This window comes from Eleutherodactylus coqui, chromosome 3, assembly GCF_035609145.1.
Source record: "Eleutherodactylus coqui strain aEleCoq1 chromosome 3, aEleCoq1.hap1, whole genome shotgun sequence".
NCBI lineage: Eukaryota > Metazoa > Chordata > Amphibia > Anura > Eleutherodactylidae > Eleutherodactylus > Eleutherodactylus coqui.
In genome coordinates, this window is record NC_089839.1 from 163892100 (window position 1) to 163915488 (window position 23389).

The window sequence follows — 23389 nt, forward strand, 5'->3', positions numbered from 1 at the left end:
ACTCTGGAGGTCTCCTCTGTGTATTGCAACCACTTCCATGCAGTATAGCCCCCTTCCCCCCTCTGATGCTCATCAGGCACCATCTTCATGGTGAATGTTTTGGTTTTACTTTCACATCTATCCCATGATAGATGTGGACAGTTTAATTATCATTACGTTCTATATTAGCCTAAATAAGCTACAGAGCATAAGGATACAGTTAGGAGCATGAGCCATTATCTCCTCTATAACTGTGCAGCAAAGTAAGGAACAGTGGCAGCAACACCGCTGTAAAGAGTAAATGAAAAGACACTTTATTGCTCCATGTACAGAAGCAGGCAACGTTTCAACCCGAAGGTCTTTCTCAAGCCTCTATTATAACTGTGTTGCAGGAGCTGTGTGATCATCATCAGTAAATGTAACAGAAGATTGTGTCCCTCCTTTTAGGCAGTTTCTGTGGTACACCCCATATAACAGCATCACACAGGCTGAGAAACTGACTAGTTTGGGAACACATAACTCAAAGTAGATTTGAGCTGGTCAGAATTGAGATCACATGACCATCTGAGAAGAATGCTGGGAGTTTCAGAAAGAAAGGAATAACTAACCAAGGTTACACTTGCTTAATTATATATACAGGGGGATAGCTACATAATAAATTAAGAAAAAAAATCACCAGAGCACCTCTTAAATCAAAAAAGGGTTTTTTTCCCCCTAAGTGGCAATCTTCCCTATGGGCTGTTTATCTGAATGTGGCTGAGCTGCAGTAATAGGCATGCTGGAAGGACATTGGTAACAATGCTTCTTAACCTACAAAGAACTTTTCTAATCTAGTGTAACCCATTTAAAGGGGTTGTCTCACGAAACCAAGTGGGGCTACACACTTCTGTATGGCCATGTTAATGCACTTTGTAATGTACATCGTGCATTAAATATGAGCCATACAGAAGTTATACACTTACCTGCTCCGTTGCTGGCGTCCCCGTCTCCATGGCTCTGTTTAATTTCGGGGTCTTCTTGCTTTTTTAGACGCACTTGCGCAGAAGGGTCTTCTACCTTCTGGACGGTCCGGGCACGAGCGGCGTTCTGGCTCTGCCCCCTTCTACGCGTCATCACGTAGCGCCGCCCCGTCACGTGTGCCGATTCCAGCCAATCAGGAGGCTAGAATCGGCAATGGAACGCACAGAGCCCATGGTGCACCATGGGAGAAGACCCGCGGTGCACCATGGGAGAAAACCGTAGTGCATCCCTGGGAAAGGACCGGCGGCCATCTTGGGAGAAGAATTTTATAAGTTCATCTTTCATCACATCGGTGAGTAGCAAGCGGTTTAAAAAACGCTTTAAAATGCTATTTTATGCCAGGGGGCGTGACAGGGGGAATGGGGTAAGGTAAAATTTTGATGTTTGCCGCGAGACAACCCCTTTAAACTCAAATGGTAATTCAAAGAGTATTTTCATCTCAGACAATTCTGATATATCCACAGCACCTAGGATTGACAAAGTAGTCTCTCATCCTCGATATTATCGGATTAGGTGCCACCACATCCATGTAGAGAAAAAAATGGAAATGTAGACAACTACCGTGTTTCCCCGAAAATAAGTCGGTCTTATATTAATTTTTGCCCCAAAAGAGGCATATTGTCTTATTCTCGGGGGGGGGGGGGGTTCTTAATACTTACCTGTCCCTCTCACTGCTCTCCAGGCACTCCGACAGTCTTCTGTGTCGTCCTCAGCGCTGAAAAAGCATTATCTTCCTGGTAATGTTGGTTGAATACTCCGCCTCCAGCAAGAGATTGCTGTGATTGGCTCAGGAACGCGGCCTCAACCAATCACAGCCGTCGCATGATGAGCCAATAAAACAATTCAATGACTGACATAATTGAATGGCTGTTAATGGCTCATCGAGCGCCGGATGTGATTGGCTGAGGCCGCGGTCCTGAGCCAATCACAGCAATCTCTTGCTGGAGGTGGGGTATTCAACCAACGTTACCAGGAAGAGGATGCTCTGTCACCGCTGAGGATGACACGGTAGAGTGCCGAAGTGCTTGGAGAGAGGGACCAGGACAATGCCTGCGAGGTGAGTATTTTTTTCCCCATGTAGTGTAGCTGGTGTTAATATTTGGGGGAGGACTTATATTTCAATTTCAACACCCCCAAAAAATAAATAAAATTCAAGGTAGGGCTTATTTTGGGGGTATGTCTTATTTTTGGGAAAACACAGTAGTTCTCAGCTCTCTTCACTTACTTCTATGTGAGGTATAAAAAGAGCGCAGCACCTATACTCTGACAACTTTCACCACCTGGATGTGATGGCAAAGAATGCAGTGGGAAAGGGTTGGGAGACAATCGTTTTTGACGCAGGTGCAGATCCCAGAAGGTGCAAACAGCGTGTATTGGTTTTTTATGGCAAATCCTGTGGATAATTGTCTGAGATGGAAATACAATTTTAAAAATGACAAAAGTTCCAATATTATAAAATCACATTACATTTTATGTATGATAATTTCCAATTACTCCGATTTACCTTTTGGGGTCCATACATTCACTAAGGTTCACCATTCGGGGACCCATACCACCTTTTTGGTTTTTTTCCCATCCAACAGCTTTAGGGCAAGCTGAAAGAAAATGTGTAAGAAATTGTAATATAAATAATAGGACATAAATACTGGTGACTTGGTTAAAGGAATCTCTGATTTACTGATAAAGGAAAGGATTTACTCTTCCACTTGCAGTAGAAAACAAATTTGTACTCCATTTTTGGACCACAGCATAGTCTCCACAAACTACCCTGTTTCCCTGAAAATAAGACAGCATGATTTTCCAGAATTTTTGAGGATGCAAAATGATTTTTCAGGCTTTTTGAGGATGCTTGAAATAAGCCCTACTCCAAAATTAAGCCCTGCTAACAGTTAATTAAAAAAGTCAATTTAAATAGTGTCCAGGCAGCTATACATGTAAAAATGTTAAACCTTTTTGAACAAAAATTAATATAAGACACTGTCTTATTTTCGGGGAAACACGGTATAAACCTCTCAACCAGTAAACGTTCCCCAAAGTAAAATAGGCCATCCTAGTTTACACCCACTGGGGCAGAATTACTATTGAAAAGGCACCAGTTTTTTGGTGCAAATTGCCAGAAAATGGCCTTAACATGCTTTGCACCACAAATTTATGTTGTGTTTAAAACACTTCTTTTGCCAAGTCCAAATAAGGGGCAGTAAATGCGATTTTTCATGTCAAAATGCAACAAAATTTTGGTACAAAATCCTTCGAGAATCTAAGACAACTAATATGTGGTATAAATTTAGACTAGACCGTCTAAAGATGCGCCTGATCTATTATCCGGAGTCAAAGTGATAAACTAGACAGTCTTAAAATGCGCCAGTGAAAATTTGCACTGACTATCAGATAGTATTAGTAAATTTGCACGAGCGTATAAAACAGTGTCAAGACATTAAAAAAAAAATACAGTGGTGCAAGAAAGATGTAGAAGTGACAACAATAGTATATGAACACTCAGGGTGACAGCGCACATTGGCATTCTCAGCAATAGCCCAATATAGGATTCAGCATTCCCTGCTAGGCAGTGAACGCTGCATCACTAGTTACGTAGTGTACATTGACCTACAGGAAGCAGAAGGCCGGCAATGTACGCAACATCACAAGAAGAAGAGTATCCAGATGGCTGGAGGTGAGGTGACCCGGGGGACTGCAGGAGCCAGAAGAAGGTTGGCGAGGAGAAGATGCGGTAAAAAGAGGAGGCATAGGCAAGTATTGTTTTTTTTTTCTTCTAATGACAAAACCCCTTTAAAGCATTTGGCTTCTCTAGTAAAAGGGACATGGGAATAGTGATAATTACTACATGCAACAAAGGAGTGGGAATTCAGATGCTGCCTTGATGTTGACTGGAGAAGGGCTATGCAAGGTAGCATGGGAAGTGTAGGAGAGCAAATCGCGGCCAGTACAGTACAGGCAGAATAACTACCTTAGGACACATCCCCCACCTGTAAGTGGATTGCAAACAGCAGAACAGCAGAAAAATCCAAAAATCTACATGGAATCCTGAATTGATAAAAGCTCAAACGATGTGCAAACAGCAGGAAAGCAGCAGCAAATTAAGACCTAGGCTGCTTTTGAAACTGTTTTATAAACTCAGGGTCCTTTGATACTGGACGAGTGTTGGGCAAACGATGCCCGACACTCGTCCCCGTGTACACTCACTCCTGTACTGTTACACAGAAGGATTATCACAGTGCGGCCAGCAGGGGGCCCGGGGCAGCTGCAGGAGAGTTCTCTCCCTGCACTCCCCCCCCACCCCCTCCATCCACTGTTTCTGTCCATGTAAAGTCTTTTAAAGCCCTGTACATACCTGCATTCAGGGTTTCCATTCTCTTGCTCATTCTGGACGGACCTTACTAGCTATGGGGTCTGTCTGGTTTCAGTTTAGCCCTCCAGCATTTTCCTGGACAAAATAGTGCAGCATACTGCGCCATTTCATCTGGGATTTTTAAATAGATTTGCATTTCAACTGAGATGTGAACGGCTGACATACACTGAGCAACATAAGCCTATATTGGGTCACAAAATGCGTATTACCCAGTGTTGTTGAAATGCATTAGATGTTCTCACTTTGGACGAATCGCAGGGCTGGCCTTAGGGGTGTACAGAGTGCAGGTGCACAAGGAGAATCACATTTCTCTACCGAAGGTCCCTAGTGGCTTGTACTCCCAGTCCCCCACTTTGTACTCCATGTTCTAGAAAAAGTTTTATGTAGGCACCGGTCTAACATTTTTATGTTTATTTTATCTGAGCACCCAGAAAAGCACAGCTATTCCAAAGAAAGCTGGGAATACAGGGTTTTCTCGAAAATAGTCCCTACGCCAAAAATAAGCTCTAGCATAATTTTTTGGCATTTTTTGGGAAACTTGAAATATAAGCCCTACCCCAAAAATAAGCCCTAGTTACAAAGTAAATAGGAATGCGAATGCGTGAAAAGGGACTGGTTACGGGATTCATAAATTTGTGATTGGTTCTTTGAGCACTGCACTGATCGGCTGAGCTGTGGCTCAACCAATCAATGCAGCTTTTGAAGAATCAAATCACAGCTGTTGCTTACTGGAGGTGGGATTCATGAATCGGCTGACACGCCACTCAGCTGATTCATAAATCCCGCCTTCAAGACGCGATGGCTGTGATTGGCTCTTTAAGCACCGCAGCTCCGGCAATCAATGCAGCGTTCAAAGAACCAATCACAAACATCGCTTCGTGGAGGCGGGATTCATGAATCCCTTAACCAGAAAGTGATCCGTAAAAGGACTATGGGAGCTGCGGCAGGGCTCTGTAAAGCAGTAGGAAGGACCTGGACCAAGCCGCTGGGTAAGTAAAATAAGCCCTGGCGCCTCTTTTGGGGCACAAATTACTATAAGACCCAGTCTTATTTTCGGGGAAACATGGTAGTAGCATAGACTACTAAATAAATAAGCTCCTAATGATTAGCACGCCAACTATCAAAGTCCCTCCGCAAATCAGGAAGTAATAAATCCATATTGGCCCAGGACTGTGCAATGTAACTTGCTGTATCCACAAGACCAAATTGAATGCTACGTGTATCACAGATAAAACAGAGCTTCAAAACAATGAAATATATTCCGAAGATTCCTTTATCGTCTCAGACTAAAATGCAAGTTTCAATTTGAAGTTAAATTAAAGAGATAGAACGTCCGAGATGAAAGCACGGTACCTTGGCTCTGTGCCACTCGGGGCAGTTTAATTTCAAAGCTGATGCTATGCTTTATGTCCCTTTCCCCCTGTAGAGTTCGGTCTCGGAGGCAGATGACTTCAATGGACTGTACTCGGCTGCCCCTGCAAATGAAAAATGGAGAACATTTAAAAGGAGAAAGAAACCTGGCAAGACGGATAATAAATTATCTCACATCTTCGCCTTAATAGCTTGTGAGATCTTTAATAGCTCCAGATTTTTTTTTTTTTTAGCAAAAAAGTAAATTGAACATTTATTTTCATTTAATTACTTTCATGAAAACGCTAAGATGGTGAGACAGGTGCTTAATCACCTCTATTAATCTGATCATTCCAGGGGCAAGACTGAAATTCTCAAAATGATTAGAAGGAAAGATTTAATTTTTAATAAATGAGAAGACAGATACACAAGGAAGATACACGGGTCACTGCATAACCGATGTTAGAGCTTATGTAAGGGCCACAGTACTAAAGCACAGTGTTAACCGCTTAAGGACCAGACACTTTTTAGGGATTTTACCCATGTGGTGGTTTTACTGCCCCAATTTTTTTCATTCAGCTACCTAAATTATTTGGCTATTTTCTTATATATCTTTTTTTCACTGATTCTTTTTCCGTTTTTTGGTTAGGGGCAAAAAGCTAAAAAAACACCCCAGTTTTTAATTCAAATATTTACGCTAAAATAAAGTACAGGAATGGGTTCCTCATTTTATTTCGGATCTTTTGCTATATAATATGTACAGTTTGGGATTTCAGGGCGCATATGGTGACTGCTTTGGTTGGCTTTGGGTCATTTTCTTTTACCATTTGTGACCCCCAGTACATCATATAAGACCTCTGGGGAACATTCACGTGGTCTTTTTTTTATTTCACACTTTTCCACTGTACCTGGGGCATTGTTAGGAGCCGCATCCATAGGAGCCCCAGTTACAGAGGAAAACAGACCCATGTAATGACAATAGTAACTAACAGACCTGATCAGGGTCTGCTAGGACCCTGCAGTTCTGCTGTGCCAGCGAGCACTTGGTGGTCACATGATTGCCGGGTCGCATAGTGGAAGAAATACTTCCACTTTTTTAGTACATAGAGCTCACTAAGCACTACATAGCCTGGAAAGGCGAAGGCTGAAACGGTTAAAATTACTTCTCCATTCTCCTCTGGGTCCTTGGCAGTGTCTGACAGCTGAGGACTCAACTTTCTTCTGCTTGATTGCAGGAACAGAGACTTTAATCCTGCGCTGTACATCTACTATTAGTGGAGATTAAAGCCCTCGACCAAGCGTCGTATATTTACAGAGTTTAGTCCTTAAAGGGGTTGTCCTGCGGCAGCAAGTGGGGGTATACACTTCTGTATGGCCATATTAATGCACTTTGTAATATACATCGTGCATTAAATATGAGCCATACAGAAGTTATATACTCACCTTCCCTGCGCTGGCGTCCCCGTCTCCATGGTGCCGTCTAATTTCAGCGTCTAATCGCCCGATTAGACGCGCTTGCGCAGAAGGGTCTTCTCCCTTCTGGTCGGTCCGGGCACGAGCGGCGTTCTGGCTCCGCCCCTTCTGCGCAGCATCGCGTAGCTCCGCCCCCGTCACGTGTGCCGATTCCAGCCTCCTACACTTCATGCAGGTAACTCAGGGTGACCAGACCAGTGGCTAACAAAACTGAGGCTGAAGGAGTTACAGAGCATCAATAGTCCATTTTAATATGCAGCTGATAAGGAGAACAAGGACCCCCGATCATATGAGATTCCCTTCTGCTGAAACTTGGCAAATAGAGGAGAGTAAAATCCTCGTGCATGGGTCAAGGAAAAGGGAGATTGCTACTTCCTGGAATTCAATAGTTTCAGGAGATCTAGCAACGGCCAATACTTCAGAGTATGATCGCTGAGGTCTGTCAATGGCTACAGCAGCAAGTTTATGGGACGTTCTAGATTAACTGCACCTAACAAAACAACACGGTGGAGACCTGGAACACGCTGGGAGAGCCATTACCTTCTTTGCCATGTTGTGCCACGTGGGACCAATTTGTAAAAAATATCTTACCTCTGACAACCTCTAAGTCACAGCCCTTCAAACTCATTTACTTCAAAGTAAAATGTCACAAATTGACAGAAAGTAGTAAAATAAGTCATGTTGTCGAAGGTCAACAAGGGTCAACTGTATATCATAAACTAGCACTGATTAAACCGACACAGGACAGAAGATACCTGTAAGATAGCTGTGATCCAACCATTTGACCACCAGGGATCATAACAGCACATCCCAAATCCCCCTAGTGATTACACTGATTACACGTGCTCCATTCACTTCTATGGGATTGACTGCGTCGCTTATCTATCTCCATAGATAGTGAATGAGGCTGTGCATATGCACCACCACTGCATTCACTAGGGGACTGCACCGGTCTCTGATGCCTGGGAGGCCCATCGGCGGTTCCCTCAGTGATCCTACAATTATCAGACTAGCTTCAGATCAGCACACCTCAGTGAACTTGCACATACAAGGTGCAAAGAAGGGAGTACCCTCTCCAGGTAAATCACAGCAGAATTGTATAACTCTTCCAGCACTAAATAAATAAATATAAAGCATAGCTCTTATGCCATAACAGCCGAAGTGTTCAGTCTTAAAATGCATAAAAGCATTTGCTGTTTTTTTTTCTCTTTCTCTTGCATAACTTTTATTCAATGTTATTAAAAAGCTAAGTTTTATAATTATTTTTTTTAAAGGGGTTGTCCCGAGAAAGCAAGTTGGGGTATACACTTCTGTATGGCCATATTAATGCACTTTGTAATATACATCGTGCATTAATTATGAGCCATAAAGAAGTTATTCACTTACCTGTTCCGTTGCTAGCGTACTCGTTTCCATGGTGCCGTCTAATTTCAGCGTCTAATCTCCCGATTAGACGCGCTTGCGCAGAAGGGTCTTCTCCCTTCTCTTGGGTCCTGGCACGAGCGGCGTTCTGGCTCCGCCCCCTTCTACGCGTCATCGCGTAGCTCCGCCCCGTCACGTGTGCCGATTCCAGCCAATCAGGAGGCTGGAATCGGCAATGGACCGCACAGAGCCCACGGTGCACCATGGGAGAAGACCCGCGGTGCATCCGTGGGTGAAGATCCCGGCGGCCATCTTGGTAAGGTAAGTAAGAACTCGCCGCAGCGCGGGGATTCGGGTTTTTAACCCATCCCTTGTGTTTGTCTCGCGCCGAACGGGGGGCCTATTGGAAAAAAAAAAAAAGCCGTTTCGGCGCGGGACAACCCCCTTAAGTACTGGAAGATCGTAATAATTCCACAGTTACAGTTTATTCCACAGATAATAAATGTTTTTCTTGTGAGAGAACATCTTTAACGTAAATAATAATATACAGCTAGACAACTGGAAATGAAAAAAAATCTTATTTTTAGGGCAAACCGTAAGAAAAGCTGGCCATATTGAGCTCTAAAAAAACAATAGGCATACTTTCTTCTGTATGAATGTCCATAATAAGTCTCTATTTGGTCCGCATTAAAATCCTTTTTTTTTTTTTTTTACATCAACACAAATTCTAAGAAATCAGGAAATCATTAAAAAAAAAAATGTCCTACTGCCCCTCACATCTGTAACATCCATATTATGGATGCAATTATTTGGGGTCTCCATTGACTTCTACGTCTTATCCTGAGTGGCAAGCCAGCATTTGATGATACATGCTGCAATATATATTTACAGTGTCTGACTCGTCAGTCCATGCAGAAAAACATTCACGTGTATGAACCACTAATTATATCATAGGGCCAGTTTCAAACAATATTACACTTGCAGACCTAAGCAGTAATGTGAATTAGCCCTTACTGCCACAAGCGGAAGCGTTCTGTTGTAGGAATACAAAGAAGATACTATGAAAGCAGTCTATTACTTTCAAGTCTACTCCATGAGAGAAAAGAATATAAGGTAATCACATGTCCATTTCGGAGAAATAGCCCTGCTGATTGAGGAATAGCAATTAAAACAAGGGGTTTTCATCCAACAATAGAGCACAGAGCCTTGAATGTCCTTGCAGGACAAAAGAATAAATACAATTTACTTTCAGGAGGACTTTCTGCAGCCTTGCTGATGATTATTCTGTCATTCATCTTTCAAAGGAAATAGCGGCCTAAATAGATGTGATGGGAAATTAACGGCGGTAAGAAGATGAATATTTTTGCAGCTGCCGGGCACAAATGGATTGGAATATATGCAATGCGAACAATTTCAGAGGCCCCTAATAATCTTCTACAAGGCAGTTTAGAAACTGATCTACAACCAACATATATCCTGACACTTATGACCTCGTTATTAGATACCTTTCTAGTTTTTACACATGATGCTTTAAACTCTAAAGGACCAGACATTTTACCCATGTGGTGGTCTTATGGCCCGGCTATTATTATTTTTGCCATTTTTTGTCACATACTGGGCTATATTTTAATATCTTTTTTCACCGAAATGGTTTTCCATTTTACTAGGGGGCAATATGTACAAAAACCAAAACAAAAATGATTGTTTAAATTTATAGTTCTTAATTTTAAAATTATTATATTTACGTTAAAATAAAGTACAGGAATGGGTTTGTCATTTTGTCTCGGACGTTTTGATATACCATGTTTCCCAGAAAATAAGACACTATCTTATATACATTTTGCCCCAAAAGAGGCACAGTGTCTTATTTTTTTAGGAAAGGGGGGCTTATACTCCCCTGGTCCGCAGCGTCCCAATGCCTCGCGCTGCTAGTCACCACCAGCAAAGCGAGCACTGTGATTGGGTCGAGCGCCAGCCAATCAGTGCCGACGCTCGATGAATCAATCACAGCTAGCCATCCGGTGATGTCATTCACTGAATGGCTGTAAATGATCAAGCGCCGGCACTGACTGGCTGGCACTCAATCCAATCACAGTGCTCGCTTTGCTGTAGACAGGGTATTCAAAGCCGCATCACCCGAAAGAAGAGCGTATCTCAGTGTGAAGAACACGGCAGCTTGCAGCAGCGCCAAGGACCATCGCGAGGGACTCAGACGCCACGGGCCAGGTGAGTATTGATGCTTTTTTTTCATGTACTTTAACTAGGGCTTATTTTCAGGGGAGGGCTTATATTTCAAGCCTCCCCTGAAAACCAGGGTAGGGTTTACTTTTGGTTAAACCTGTATAATAGGTTTACAGGGCGGATATGGTGATGGTTTACGTTGGCATCGGTGGTGAGTCGTTTTTTCATTTTACTCAAATTTATTTTATTTTTTTTTTTTTAACATCCATGTCCCCTATATCATATAAAAGCTCTGTGGGACATTCACTCTGTGTATATACCGCAGAGACTCCACCTCGCCTGTCTGTGTATATACCGCAGAGACTCCACCTCGCCTGTCTGTGTATATACCGCAGAGACTCCACCTCGCCTGTCTGTGTATATACCGCAGAGACTCCACCTCGCCTGTCTGTGTATATACCGCAGAGACTCCACCTCGCCTGTCTGTGTATATACCGCAGAGACTCCACCTCGCCTGTCTGTGTATATACCGCAGAGACTCCACCTCGCCTGTCTGTGTATATACCGCAGAGACTCCACCTCGCCTGTCTGTGTATATACCGCGGAGACTCCACCTCGCCTGTCTGTGTATATACCGCGGAGACTCCACCTCGCCTGTCTGTGTATATACCGCGGAGACTCCACCTCGCCTGTCTGTGTATATACCGCGGAGACTCCACCTCGCCTGTCTGTGTATATACCGCGGAGACTCCACCTCGCCTGTCTGTGTATATACCGCGGAGACTCCACCTCGCCTGTCTGTGTATATACCGCGGAGACTCCACCTCGCCTGTGTGTATATACCGCGGAGACTCCACCTCGCCTGTCTGTGTATATACCGCGGAGACTCCACCTCGCCTGTCTGTGTATATACCGCGGAGACTCCACCTCGCCTGTCTGTGTATATACCGCGGAGACTCCACCTCGCCTGTCTGTGTATATACCGCGGAGACTCCACCTCGCCTGTCTGTGTATATACCGCGGAGACTCCACCTCGCCTGTCTGTGTATATACCGCGGAGACTCCACCTCGCCTGTCTGTGTATATACCGCGGAGACTCCACCTCGCCTGTCTGTGTATATACCGCGGAGACTCCACCTCGCCTGTCTGTGTATATACCGCGGAGACTCCACCTCGCCTCTCTGTGTATATACCGCGGAGACTCCACCTCGCCTCTCTGTGTATATACCGCGGAGACTCCACCTCACCTCTCTGTGTATATACCGCGGAGACTCCACCTCACCTCTCTGTGTATATACCGCGGAGACTCCACCTCACCTCTCTGTGTATATACCGCGGAGACTCCACCTCACCTCTCTGTGTATATACCGCGGAGACTCCACCTCACCTCTCTGTGTATATACCGCGGAGACTCCACCTCACCTCTCTGTGTATATACCGCGGAGACTCCACCTCACCTCTCTGTGTATATACCGCGGAGACTCCACCTCACCTCTCTGTGTATATACCGCGGAGACTCTACCTCACCTCTCTGTGTATATACCGCGGAGACTCTACCTCACCTCTCTGTGTATATACCGCGGAGACTCTACCTCACCTCTCTGTGTATATACCGCGGAGACTCTACCTCACCTCTCTGTGTATATACCGCGGAGACTCTACCTCACCTCTCTGTGTATATACCGAGGAGAATCTACCGCACCTCTCTGTGTATATACCGAGGAGAATCTACCGCACCTCTCTGTGTATATACCGAGGAGAATCTACCGCACCTCTCTGTGTATATACCGAGGAGAATCTACCGCACCTCTCTGTGTATATACCGAGGAGAATCTATCGCACCTCTCTGTGTATATACCGAGGAGAATCTACCGCACCTCTCTGTGTATATACTGAGGAGAATCTACCGCACCTCTCTGTGTATATACTGAGGAGAATCTACCGCACCTCTCTGTATATACTGAGGAGAATCTACCGCACCTCTCTGTGTATATACTGAGGAGAATCTATCGCACCTCTCTGTGTATATACTGAGGAGAATCTACCTAACCTCTATGTGTATATACTGAGAACAATCTAACTGACCTCTGTGTATATACTGAAAGGCTGTAAAGTACATAAGGAAGCGGTCATGGACTGCAGGGATGCAGCATGCCTTTAAGGCTAACAAGGGGCTGCAACTTCCAGTCTGGTGGTAAATTTGAATAAAAAGGGGCATTACATTTAAGGGTAAAGAGTGAGGCCTCGGTCACACGGGCTATTTTTTGCGCGATTTGCGCATGCGCATGTGACCGGCGATTTTATAGAACCATTGCTTTGCAATGGTATCGGACACATGGGCGCTTTTTATGCGCTTGTCCGATAAATTATAGAACAGAAATCGCAGATCGCGCCTATCTGCGATCTCTTGTGTTCTGTATATGCGCTCAACGGGGGCCGGCGGCAGCAGCGCCGATCACATTGAGAACATATACTACACAAATCATTCTCCTCTGCCACAGCTGTAACACCTGTGGCAGAGAAGAATGATGTTTGCCCATTGAATTTAATGGAGCCGACAATACAGCCGGCTCCATTGAAAGCAATGGGCTGCCGGCGAGCGTGGGATAAATTTTCGGGAAGGGCTCAAAAATATAAGCCCTTCCCTGAAAATCATCCAAAAATGTGTAAAAAAAAAAAAAAAAAAAATTATATATATAATATATATAAATAATATACATATACTCACCTTATCCCCGCACACGGCGTTCATGAATGGGTGAGTGAGAGCTGCGACCAATCAGAAGCAGCCCATTCAGCAGCCGGGGATTTTAAATACCCGGCTGCTGAATACTACCCAGAGCAGTTCAGGAGAACTGCCGGCCGGCCGCGGCTGAACTCCGTCTGCGGGGACAAGGCGAGTATGTGTGTGTATATGTGTGTATGTATATATATATACACAATATATATAAAAATATATATATATTTTTTTTTTTTTTACACACATTTTTGGATGATTTTCAGGGAAGGGCTTATATTTTTAAGCCTTTCCCGAAAATTCATCCTGCGCTCGCCGGCAGCCCATTGCTTTCAATGGAGCCGGCTGTATTGCCGGCTCCATTGAATTCAATGGGCTGGACAGCGCTCCTGTGCTCCGGCCCGTTTCAAAGGAAACGTGGCTAGGAGCAGATTTTTCCGGCGATTTTTCGGCCCCGGTCACGCGATTTGCGGATGCGCATCCCCATGCGATCCGCAAATCGCAGCAAAAAACGCCCGTTTGACCGAGGCCTGAAGAGAGTGGGAGGGGTGGCACATTCTGCAGAGCGACATCGGTATATACAGTAGGAGGAGAATCTAACTCTCCTCTATGTGTATACATATATTATTCCTCGGTTCCTCTGAAGTCACCACGACTTCATAAAATTTTCTGTGCGAACACCACAAACACCTGTACCAAATTAACTCAGGCAAAGACTGGTACATCAGCTAGTCTTTAAAAAAAAAAAAAAAAAAGAGCAAGTCATGTCCTCAAGTTTATTACAGCTGACACCCGCGGGCAATAGCTGCAATCGGCCGCGCGGCTGATTGCTGCTACCAACCCTTGAAATGCCACTGTCAATTCCCCCCTATCAAGCCATGCTCGTGGGGTGGCTTACAATCATAGAATGGTAGAGTTGGAAGGGACCTCCAGGGTCATCGGGTCCAACCCCAACCCGCTGCTCAGTGCAGGATTCACTAAATCATCCCAGAAAGATATTTGTCCAGCCTTTGCTTGAACACTTCCATTGAAGGAGAACGCACCACCTCCCATGGTAACCCGTTCCACTCATTGATCACCCTCACTGTCAGAAAGTTTTTTCTAATATCTAATTTGTGTCTCCTCCCTTTCAGTATCATCCGATTGCTTCTAGCTTTTCCTTGAGCAAATGAGAATATGGCTGATCCCTATGCAGTGTCAACCCTTCAGATATTTGTAGACAGCTATTAAGACTCCTCTCAGCCTTCATTTTTGCCAGCTAAACATTCCCAGATCCTTTAACCGTTCCTTAAAGGACATGATTTGCAGACCGCTCACCATCTTGGTAACTCTTCCCTGAACTTGCTCCTTGATAGAGACTGCCTGTCAAATCACAGTATGACAAAATACTATAGCATTACGTCATACTGCAGGAACGATCAAAGCATCGCATGTTGTAGTCCCCCAGGGGGCTTAAAAGAAAAGTGAATATAAGAGCAATAAAGTTGTATTAATTGTAAAAAAAAAAAAAAAAAAAAGTTATAAAAGTTTAAATCACCCTCCTTTTGCTATATCTATAATTAAAAAAATCTAAATCATAAAGAAAAATACATATTTGGTATCGCCGCGTCCGTAAAAGTCCAATCTATCAAAGTAATGCATTATTTACCCCGCACGGTGAACGTTGTCCAAAAAAATAAAGAACGCCAGAAATGCACTTCTCAGTCATCCTTTCTCACAGAAAGAACGCAATAAAAAGCGATCAAAAAGACGTATGCATTCCATAATGGTACCAACGTAAACTACAAGATGTATTGCAAAAAATGAGCCCCCGTACAACTGCGTCAACGGAAAAATAAAAAAGTTATTGTGCGCGGAAGATGGCGGCAGAAAATAACAAAAAAAATTAAATGTCTTTGAAAAAAAAAAAAGACGAGTAGTACGGTAAAAAAAAATAACAAACAAAAAACAAAAACTATACAATTTGGTGTCGCAGTAATCATACTGACCGATAGAATAAGGTTATCAAGACGCACTGAAAGATGGTGGAATGTATTTATGTTTTTTCCATTTTACTCCACTGAATTTTTTTCAGTACATTATATGGTACATTAAATAGCACCATTGCAAAAAAAAAACAAAACTCGTGCCGCAAAAACAAGCCTTCATACAGCGATGTCGACGGATAAATAAAGGAGTTACGATTTTTTTTTTTAAAGGGGGCAGGAAAAAACTAAAATGAGAAAAAAAAGTGGGAGTATTACAGCTCCATACCAGCTCTGAATAGTACAAGGCTGCCATATTTCATCTACCATAGAAGTGCATATTGTACCTCTAAATACAGAGCAGAAAATGAAATGCTAAAATTCTCTCTGCCTGCAATGACCAATAGGGGGAGCTCACTACATATTGAATTGTCTGCTTATGACAGATTGTGCTGCTCTATTTTGACCATGGAGAACGTGGCATTAAACATTATGAAGCCCAGCTAGTACAGCTAAAGTCAAAAGCAGAACTTGATTGAGTCAGTAGTTTTCTTCTAGGGCCATGAATGCTGCACTTAGTCGACCCTACTCACCACTACATAGAGGGCATGTACAGTAATTGTCATAGCAAAGTTCTTGCAAACTGAATATTTTGCATCCTGCTAAAAAGGAGATAAGTAATCTCAACATTCTCATTCTGGCAGTAATATTGTCATATATTCAAATAATACATCAGCCGACAAATAGCGCTAAAGCATTCCAGCTCTTAATGGATTCAAAATTATTCAACAAACCAGTGCATTAGCAAAGAACCCCTGAGGGAAAGGAAAAGCTGTATCTTGCCTATAGCATTAGGTTTTCGTTTGGCTACATTTTTTTTTATACTGCAGTGGAAATAATATATATGTCCTCAGACTGATGACTATGGCCATTCCCGCTACTCTTACCAATAGCATTCAAACACACAGTGCTATGAAAGGTATTACATTATACAGTTCTACAAAAATTAGAACTTTTTTGTAATGGAGACATGGTTAAAGAGGTTGTTCGACTATTGGGATGAAGGGGTTAAAATAATAAAGTGAAATATACTTACACCTCTAGCCGCCTGGATTCAGCGCTGCAGCCCCACTGTGGTTCTGGTGGTTCTTGTGATTGCTGACGATAGAGGAACTCTGCAGGTGAGCGCTGCAGGCAATGAGAGGCTGCAGTGTCATATACCATACCTAAACTCCAGGCATCATGGTGCCCAGAATGTGAGCGCCAATACCAGGAGAATGAGCGGTGATGCTGCAGCCTCTCATTGATTGCAGCGGCTACCGGAGTTTCCGCGACGTCAGCGGGATTGCAGATCTCGATCCCGACATACAAGAAGGGGCAAATATGTATCTGTTTATTACTTTAATGCATTCAGGCCCATTGATGGTAACAGGACAACCCTTTTAACCAATTTTACCAAAATTTTCAGATGCTGAACACATTGAAAATGCCTAATTGGCTCTTGTTTTGAAGTTGGAAGAAAAAAAATTAAAATGTGGGGAAAAAAGATTGTATTATTTTTGGGATTTAAACTACTTCTCTCCTCTTTATCTAGCGGGACTACAGCAATGCTACACAATTCTGTTATCTCTTTGACTGGCACAGTCGTAACAGATTAAATCATTACAAGAAGAAGGACTAGTGTTGTCGATCATCACTTACACCAGGCCAGAAGAATGTAGGGTTACAGCTGCTCTTCCCACCGGATAAAGTCATCCTTCCACCCTTACGTACTAAACTTGGAGTTCCGAAACAGATTGAAAATGACCTCGATAGGAAAGTGACCCATTGACCTATTCGTGTTCGCTATTTCAGAGGATCGCCATAGAGAGAATCAAGAAGGGAATATGTATTGATCCGCAGATCAGACAACTTCAAAAAGAATGAGGAACTTTAGAGTCAGATGAAGGACAGTGAAAAAGAAGCAAGGAGGGCTTTCAAAATAGTGTTAACTAGTTTGTTAGAAAAAGTCAGAGCCGAAAACTTCCATCAGCTTGTGGATGAACTTTGTGACTTAGCTCGAGTCCAATACGTTGTCCATACGCAATACATTGTGTATGTGCAACGATTCATATGCAACCCTGCTATGAAACAAAGCGGGGAATTAAGGAAAAAAAAAAAAAGTCACACTGCGCGTGAGATACACGGGCATGCGCAGTATACTCGATGCTCATATGCGGTCTCTGTCGGCTCTCTGTCGACAGAGCAGACATCATAAACACTGTTAAAATGCTGCAGGACACCTGCAGCGTTTTACAAATACGCCCAAGGACATGAGCCCTAACAGTATACGGGAAAATAGGCTGCAGAAAGTCCCACAAACTTTATATTCACTAATCCCATTAATATGTCTTCCACATCTTAATGGCGTTGCACTCTGTGTCGAACTTGGGGAGCGTTTTCATCAGGATATTGCAGTCACTGAGAAGCGTTACAAAAGGTATATAATGCCCGGAAGTGTTGGCAGGTTATTACTGGAGGATCAGAAGAGACACTCAAGAAACGGAACACAAGAGACAAACAACATATTTGAAGCATGTCCATTATTTTCTGACTAATAAAAGAAAATCTTAATAAACTCCACTTGCTTTCCTTTTTCCTCTCTGTAACTTCACACAATCTCACATTTTCACGTTTAGCATCCGAAAATTAGGTAAGATTCGTCATTCATGCCTCCATTCCAATACCTGTGTTGAACAGAGTTATTTAGGATATTGAAATATAGTACCAGTGAAAAGCTGCCAGCACCAATATATTCCTCAGAGGCCATCCAGGGTATTGAGCTAAAGTGCATGGGTCATATACTCCGAGTGTTACCTAGGAGAAAAGGAACATGAATACTTTTAGGACCAGCAGGCAGAAAGGTTAGCATTGATTGTAGTAAAGATAGAATATATCAAGACAGTTATCAAATAGGATTTGGATAACAGAACACCTAGATTCACCCTCCACTGTTAGGATCTGAAACGGACGGGGGTGGCCGCGGGACTAATTTGTCTACTGGAGAAGCGGGAAAGAAAGCATGTGACAATCTCTACTATTAGAAGACGGACCGCATAAGGCACTGCCGAGTGAAGCTCTACTCTGACTACTGGAGAGGGCAAAACCTCAAGGGACCTATAAGGTCCCACTTGCGCATGCCGGCTGCACACTGACCCAAACCTATAGCGTGTCCTAAACATGGCAAAGGTTTGCCCAAGCTTGGTTTTGGCTAAATTAGGTTGGTCACTAAAAGAGGTAATGCCATCTCAGCCAATCACAGCTAATATGGCAATACCCCTCTCCTTTTACACAGCAATAAAGTATGCGAAGACAGGCGAGCAGGCTGCGCTGTGCCATTATCGTATGTTCCAGTATCTTCTATGGGAAATACAATATAGAAACCACATAAGATAGTCTACATGGCTGTTTGCATACCCCTGACCACCACATAGATGCGGGTCCAAGACGTGGATTCTGCATCTATCAGACTTTTATGGCTTATCCACAGAATATGCCATGAAAGTCTGAGATGGGAGTACCCTTTTAAAGGCTATGTACACCTTTCCCCAATATTCGTAAATGCCTTGTGGATACAATATAACTGAACACTGGCATAGAACCTAGACTGCTGTCTGAGGATTCCCTGACAGTCTGATTGTTTGATTTCTATGCTTGACTGCAGACAGGAGGACTGGAATCTTAGCAAATGTCAGTTCGAGTAAATAGACAGCTCCTCTCCTGGCCTACTTCCCTGTTGTGAACCTGCATTCACTGCCTTTATGCTAAACTATTACAGAAAAGCCGTGTGACAGCTTGGGGGTGGGTAGAGGAGATCAAGTTATTCATCTTGATCGGCTGGGCGATAAAACTGTCCCGATTTTAGAAAAAACAAAATCTGTTTAGTTTGAACCGATTTGGGCCGAAAATCGAATCAGTCAGAGAAAGTTGCTGCATGACGTTTCAATGCCTACATTAAATGTGGTCTCTACATTGTGAGAGAGTATATTTCAATTGCTTTCAACGTATCATCACTAACCCTAGCTATTCTACGTAGATGACGGGAACAGCCGAAGGACACTTGCAGGCCTGACCCCAAAAATGTGGGCCATAATTTTAAGGCACTTTGAGGCATATGAGTGCTTGTATGCTACAGTGCTTGCAGAAGGACTGTCACATAGCCCACATCTAAACATCAGGTGATTATTAAGTGGCCACCCTTCTTGATTTGCACTATAAATGTAATTTTGGCAGTGGGGAGGGACCTCAAAATAGAGCACTATAAAGACAGACTGTTAAGCAGCTTGAGCAGAGCATTTCCGCATGGGTGCACGGATGCATTCTCAATGGATTGCAACTCTGTGGCTTATGACAGACAAGCAGGAAGCCGCCGCAGCTGCACCTCCACCGGTGGCAGGGGAAGCCAAATAAAGGTGTGGCATAGTTTCTTTCAGCCCACTGGAGAGTGCAGCAAAAAGACAGGGTAGGACTGATAGTCACAGGCAACGCTTATCCACGATGGTCCTGGATTATGTCAGCTCCTGTTAGGATGTACTCAGACATGGCGTTGGCCCCGTTGACGCCTGGGTGTCTAAACTGGACGAGTGGCCGGAGCTTGCACAACATTGCTTTAGAGGTGTTAGCACACTGGCAGAGGGCAGGCAATCAGAAAGGGAGTTCAGCACAGCTGGGGGTGTGATAACTGACAGACGAATCCGCTTGTCCATAGACAATGTTGATCATCTGACATTTATAAAGATGAAGCAGGCATGGATATCATCTGACTTGTGCACCGCCCACGGCAGATTCCACTGCTTACCGTGTTTCCCCGAAAGTAAGACAGTGTCTTACTTTCTTTTTATCCCCAAAAGCCCCACTATGTCTTACTTTCGGGGTATGTCTTATAATAAAAAAAAAATCATTACTCACCTCCCCCGGAGTTCTGTCGCGCTCCGGCAGGATGTCGCTCGCTCCTCGTTCCCGGCGCAGCATTGCTTTCTGAATGCGGGGCTTGAAATCCCCGCCTCCAGAAAGCTAATACACACGCCGTCAGCCAGTTACAGCCATTCAATGACAGCATTGAATGGCTGTGATTGGCTGAAGGCGCACGTGGCTTCAGCCAATCACACTATTCAATGACATCATTGAATGGGTGTGATTGGCTGAAGCCACGTGCGCCTTCAGCCAATCACAGCCATTCAATGATGTCATTGAATAGTGTGATTGGCTGAAGCCACGTGCGCCTTCAGCCAATCACAGCCATTCAATGCTGTCATTGAATGGCTGTAACTGGCTGACGGCGTGTGTATTAGCTTTCTGGAGGCGGGGATTTCAAGCCCCGCATTCAGAAAGCAATGCTGCGCCGGGGACGAGGAGCGAGCGACATCCTGCCGGAGCGCGACAGAACGCCGGGGGAGGTGAGTAATGATTTTTTTTTTCTCCACTACGGTATGTCTTACTTTCGGGGTACGGCTTACATTGGCCGACCCCTCTGACACCCCCGATACGTCTTACAATCGGGGGTGTCTTACTATCGGGGAAACACGGTAGTTAGCATGCTGGCAATTTTAATAACATATGACTAACCATAGATTTATATCAAAGACCCCACTGTTCACTCAGGGGGCTGTTGCTGGTGGTGCTGCTTTCCTTCTCCTGCCTCTGCCATGTTTCCTCCTCCAACTCAAATTAAAAATATGTCAATATGGAAATACGGAGCTACAACTCTCATGTTTCCACGAGGAGTACATTGTAGCCTCAATGTGCTGTTGCTTCTGGTGGTGGAAATCCTCCTTCTGTTTCTGCCATGTTTCCTCTTCCTTCTCCCTAAACAAACATTTTCTAAAGTACAAGAAACATCTGTAGCTCTGCAGCTTTTACTCAGAGAAGGCCCATCCTTGGTCTGTTCAACTGGTAGAATTTGTTCTTTGCAATGTTACGACATTGCTTTGAAAAAAGTAGGACATCTGCTGTCTTGAGTAGCTCTACAGTATTGAGTAGCTTTATAGTATTGAGTGGGCACATAGCCTCTGAAAGAGGAGAGGGGAAGCGGAGCTTGTGCACCTTCTTGAGATAGATCAGCTGATCAGTGCTGGCAATGCCCCCCAGCCAGAAATTTAAATGTAGGAGAGCCTGTGAACCATGTATGAGGCTCTATAAATGCATGAGAAGGAAAACTCAGTGCAAAAAAAAACCAAAAAAAAAAAAACCACACAGGTAAGTGCATAATTTTTTTCTGCAAGGACTTAATAAAATGTGTGTTGATTTTCCATGCACAGTTTTCCGTAGCCTTTAAGCTTCCTATTTGAAGTGTAGCTACAGATGTGTAAATATTATGCTAGTTATGGAACTTCTTAAAATATTTTATAAACTTGCCTCTTTTCTACAATAATGCAGCACAGACTGCACAGTCTCTCATGTAGCTGCAGGTGTACAGTACAGGAGCATCTGCTGCAAACCTCTTATGCAATCAGCAGGGACTCCTAGTACCTCACATTTAAGCCTAGGAGGCAAAATCAGCCCCTCTTCTGCATTACAGGAGGGCCATCCAGCATGCACACTGGGCAATCTGTGCAGTATCATTACAGTGAAGAGAGAGGATACGATTGGTTCTACACAATATTAATTTCTATACATAACCAGAGAAAAACTTTAATGAGTGTTGCATTGTAGGAATTATTTAATTTTGACGGCTTATTTACCTTGTCCTTATCTGTATAAAATTCCTGGAACTTCTGCAAAGGAGACATGGAAAAACAATCTTCTGCATAACGGACCAGGAAGTAAGGTTGTGGAGCACCTCCTTTGGCTTGACAGAAATCATCGTAGGCTTTCTGAAATTCTAGCACCTATGAAGTGAAAACAAGATCACTGCTTTTATAACAGATGTACAATCACCTTCACAAAAACTGATTTTAAAGGCAAATGCAGTGTGCAAATGTGACCGCCACTCCATTCATATGGGGAGACTAGAGACCCCTGGTAATGTGATTGTTCACACCGTTATTATGACTGGAGGTTGTCCCTGCGGTTGAACCTCCACAAGCTAACACTTATCACTTATTTTATGGATAGGCGATACGTTGCTGTGGCGAGCATCTCTAATGTGATCAGAGCTCCTATCTGATAAGGAGTTCTAAAATCCCTTACATAGACATACAGTTAGGTTGGGTTCACGCGGGGCGGAATTGCCGCAGAATTTTCATGCACAGTTTCCGTATGGAAATTCCGCATGGATTTTTAAGCCCAAGACTAAGCAGCAAAGTGGACGAGATTTGCATAAAGCTCACCCACATGCTGCGGAGAGTAGGTGCAGAAACTGCATGTGGCGCGGAATTTAAATCCACGACATGTCAATTGTATCGCCATTTCTGCTGCGGACTCTCTTCTCTCTATGGGGAGAGATTCCTGCAGCGGAATACACATGGACAAGCCGCTTCAAATCTCTGCCCCTGTGGACATTACTCGAGATTTCCGTCCTGTGGAAACCCGGCCTTAAATGGGACCTGTCACATCCTCCGAAGAGCAGAACAGGCTGTCTATCACTCCTACTCTGTGATAGACAGGATAATCACAGATCTATTCTCTGCTAGCTGCTCTTCACTAACTACATCTTGTCTGCTGTGCAGTCAGACTGAATTCAGTATTCCCGCCCCACTTCAAATGGATGCAACTCCAGTTCTACTGGCAATAAGAACTGTGGCTTTAAAATGACACTAAAAGCATATCAGTTGCACTTCTAGAACCGAAACTACAGTTTGAGGGACGGCGAGTTCTGTTCATCCAAAATTGTAATGTCCCCAATAATGAGAGCCGTTTGCAAAGTTTTTTGGGGGGGTTAAAGGGTATCGAAACGTTTTATAAACCTCTGACAAGTCATGCCCGTTTGTCACTGTGAGCGGACTATAGACTCCATAGGCTTTCTGTGGAGCCTGCACA

The 23389-nt window shown here is 43.8% G+C and overlaps 1 protein-coding gene across 1 annotated transcript in view; it reads right to left on the reverse strand.

Moving 5' to 3' along the window:
• ATG7 (autophagy related 7) overlaps nucleotides 1-23389 on the reverse strand; it is a 256231-nt gene that overhangs the window by 205279 nt on the left and 27563 nt on the right. The window contains exons 7-10 of the mRNA XM_066596488.1: nucleotides 22153-22299; nucleotides 18201-18289; nucleotides 5720-5841; nucleotides 2504-2594 (exon numbers count right to left, since the gene is read on the reverse strand). Coding sequence (XP_066452585.1) covers nucleotides 2504-2594; nucleotides 5720-5841; nucleotides 18201-18289; nucleotides 22153-22299 — 449 coding nt within the window. The remainder of the gene's footprint in view (nucleotides 1-2503; nucleotides 2595-5719; nucleotides 5842-18200; nucleotides 18290-22152; nucleotides 22300-23389) is intronic.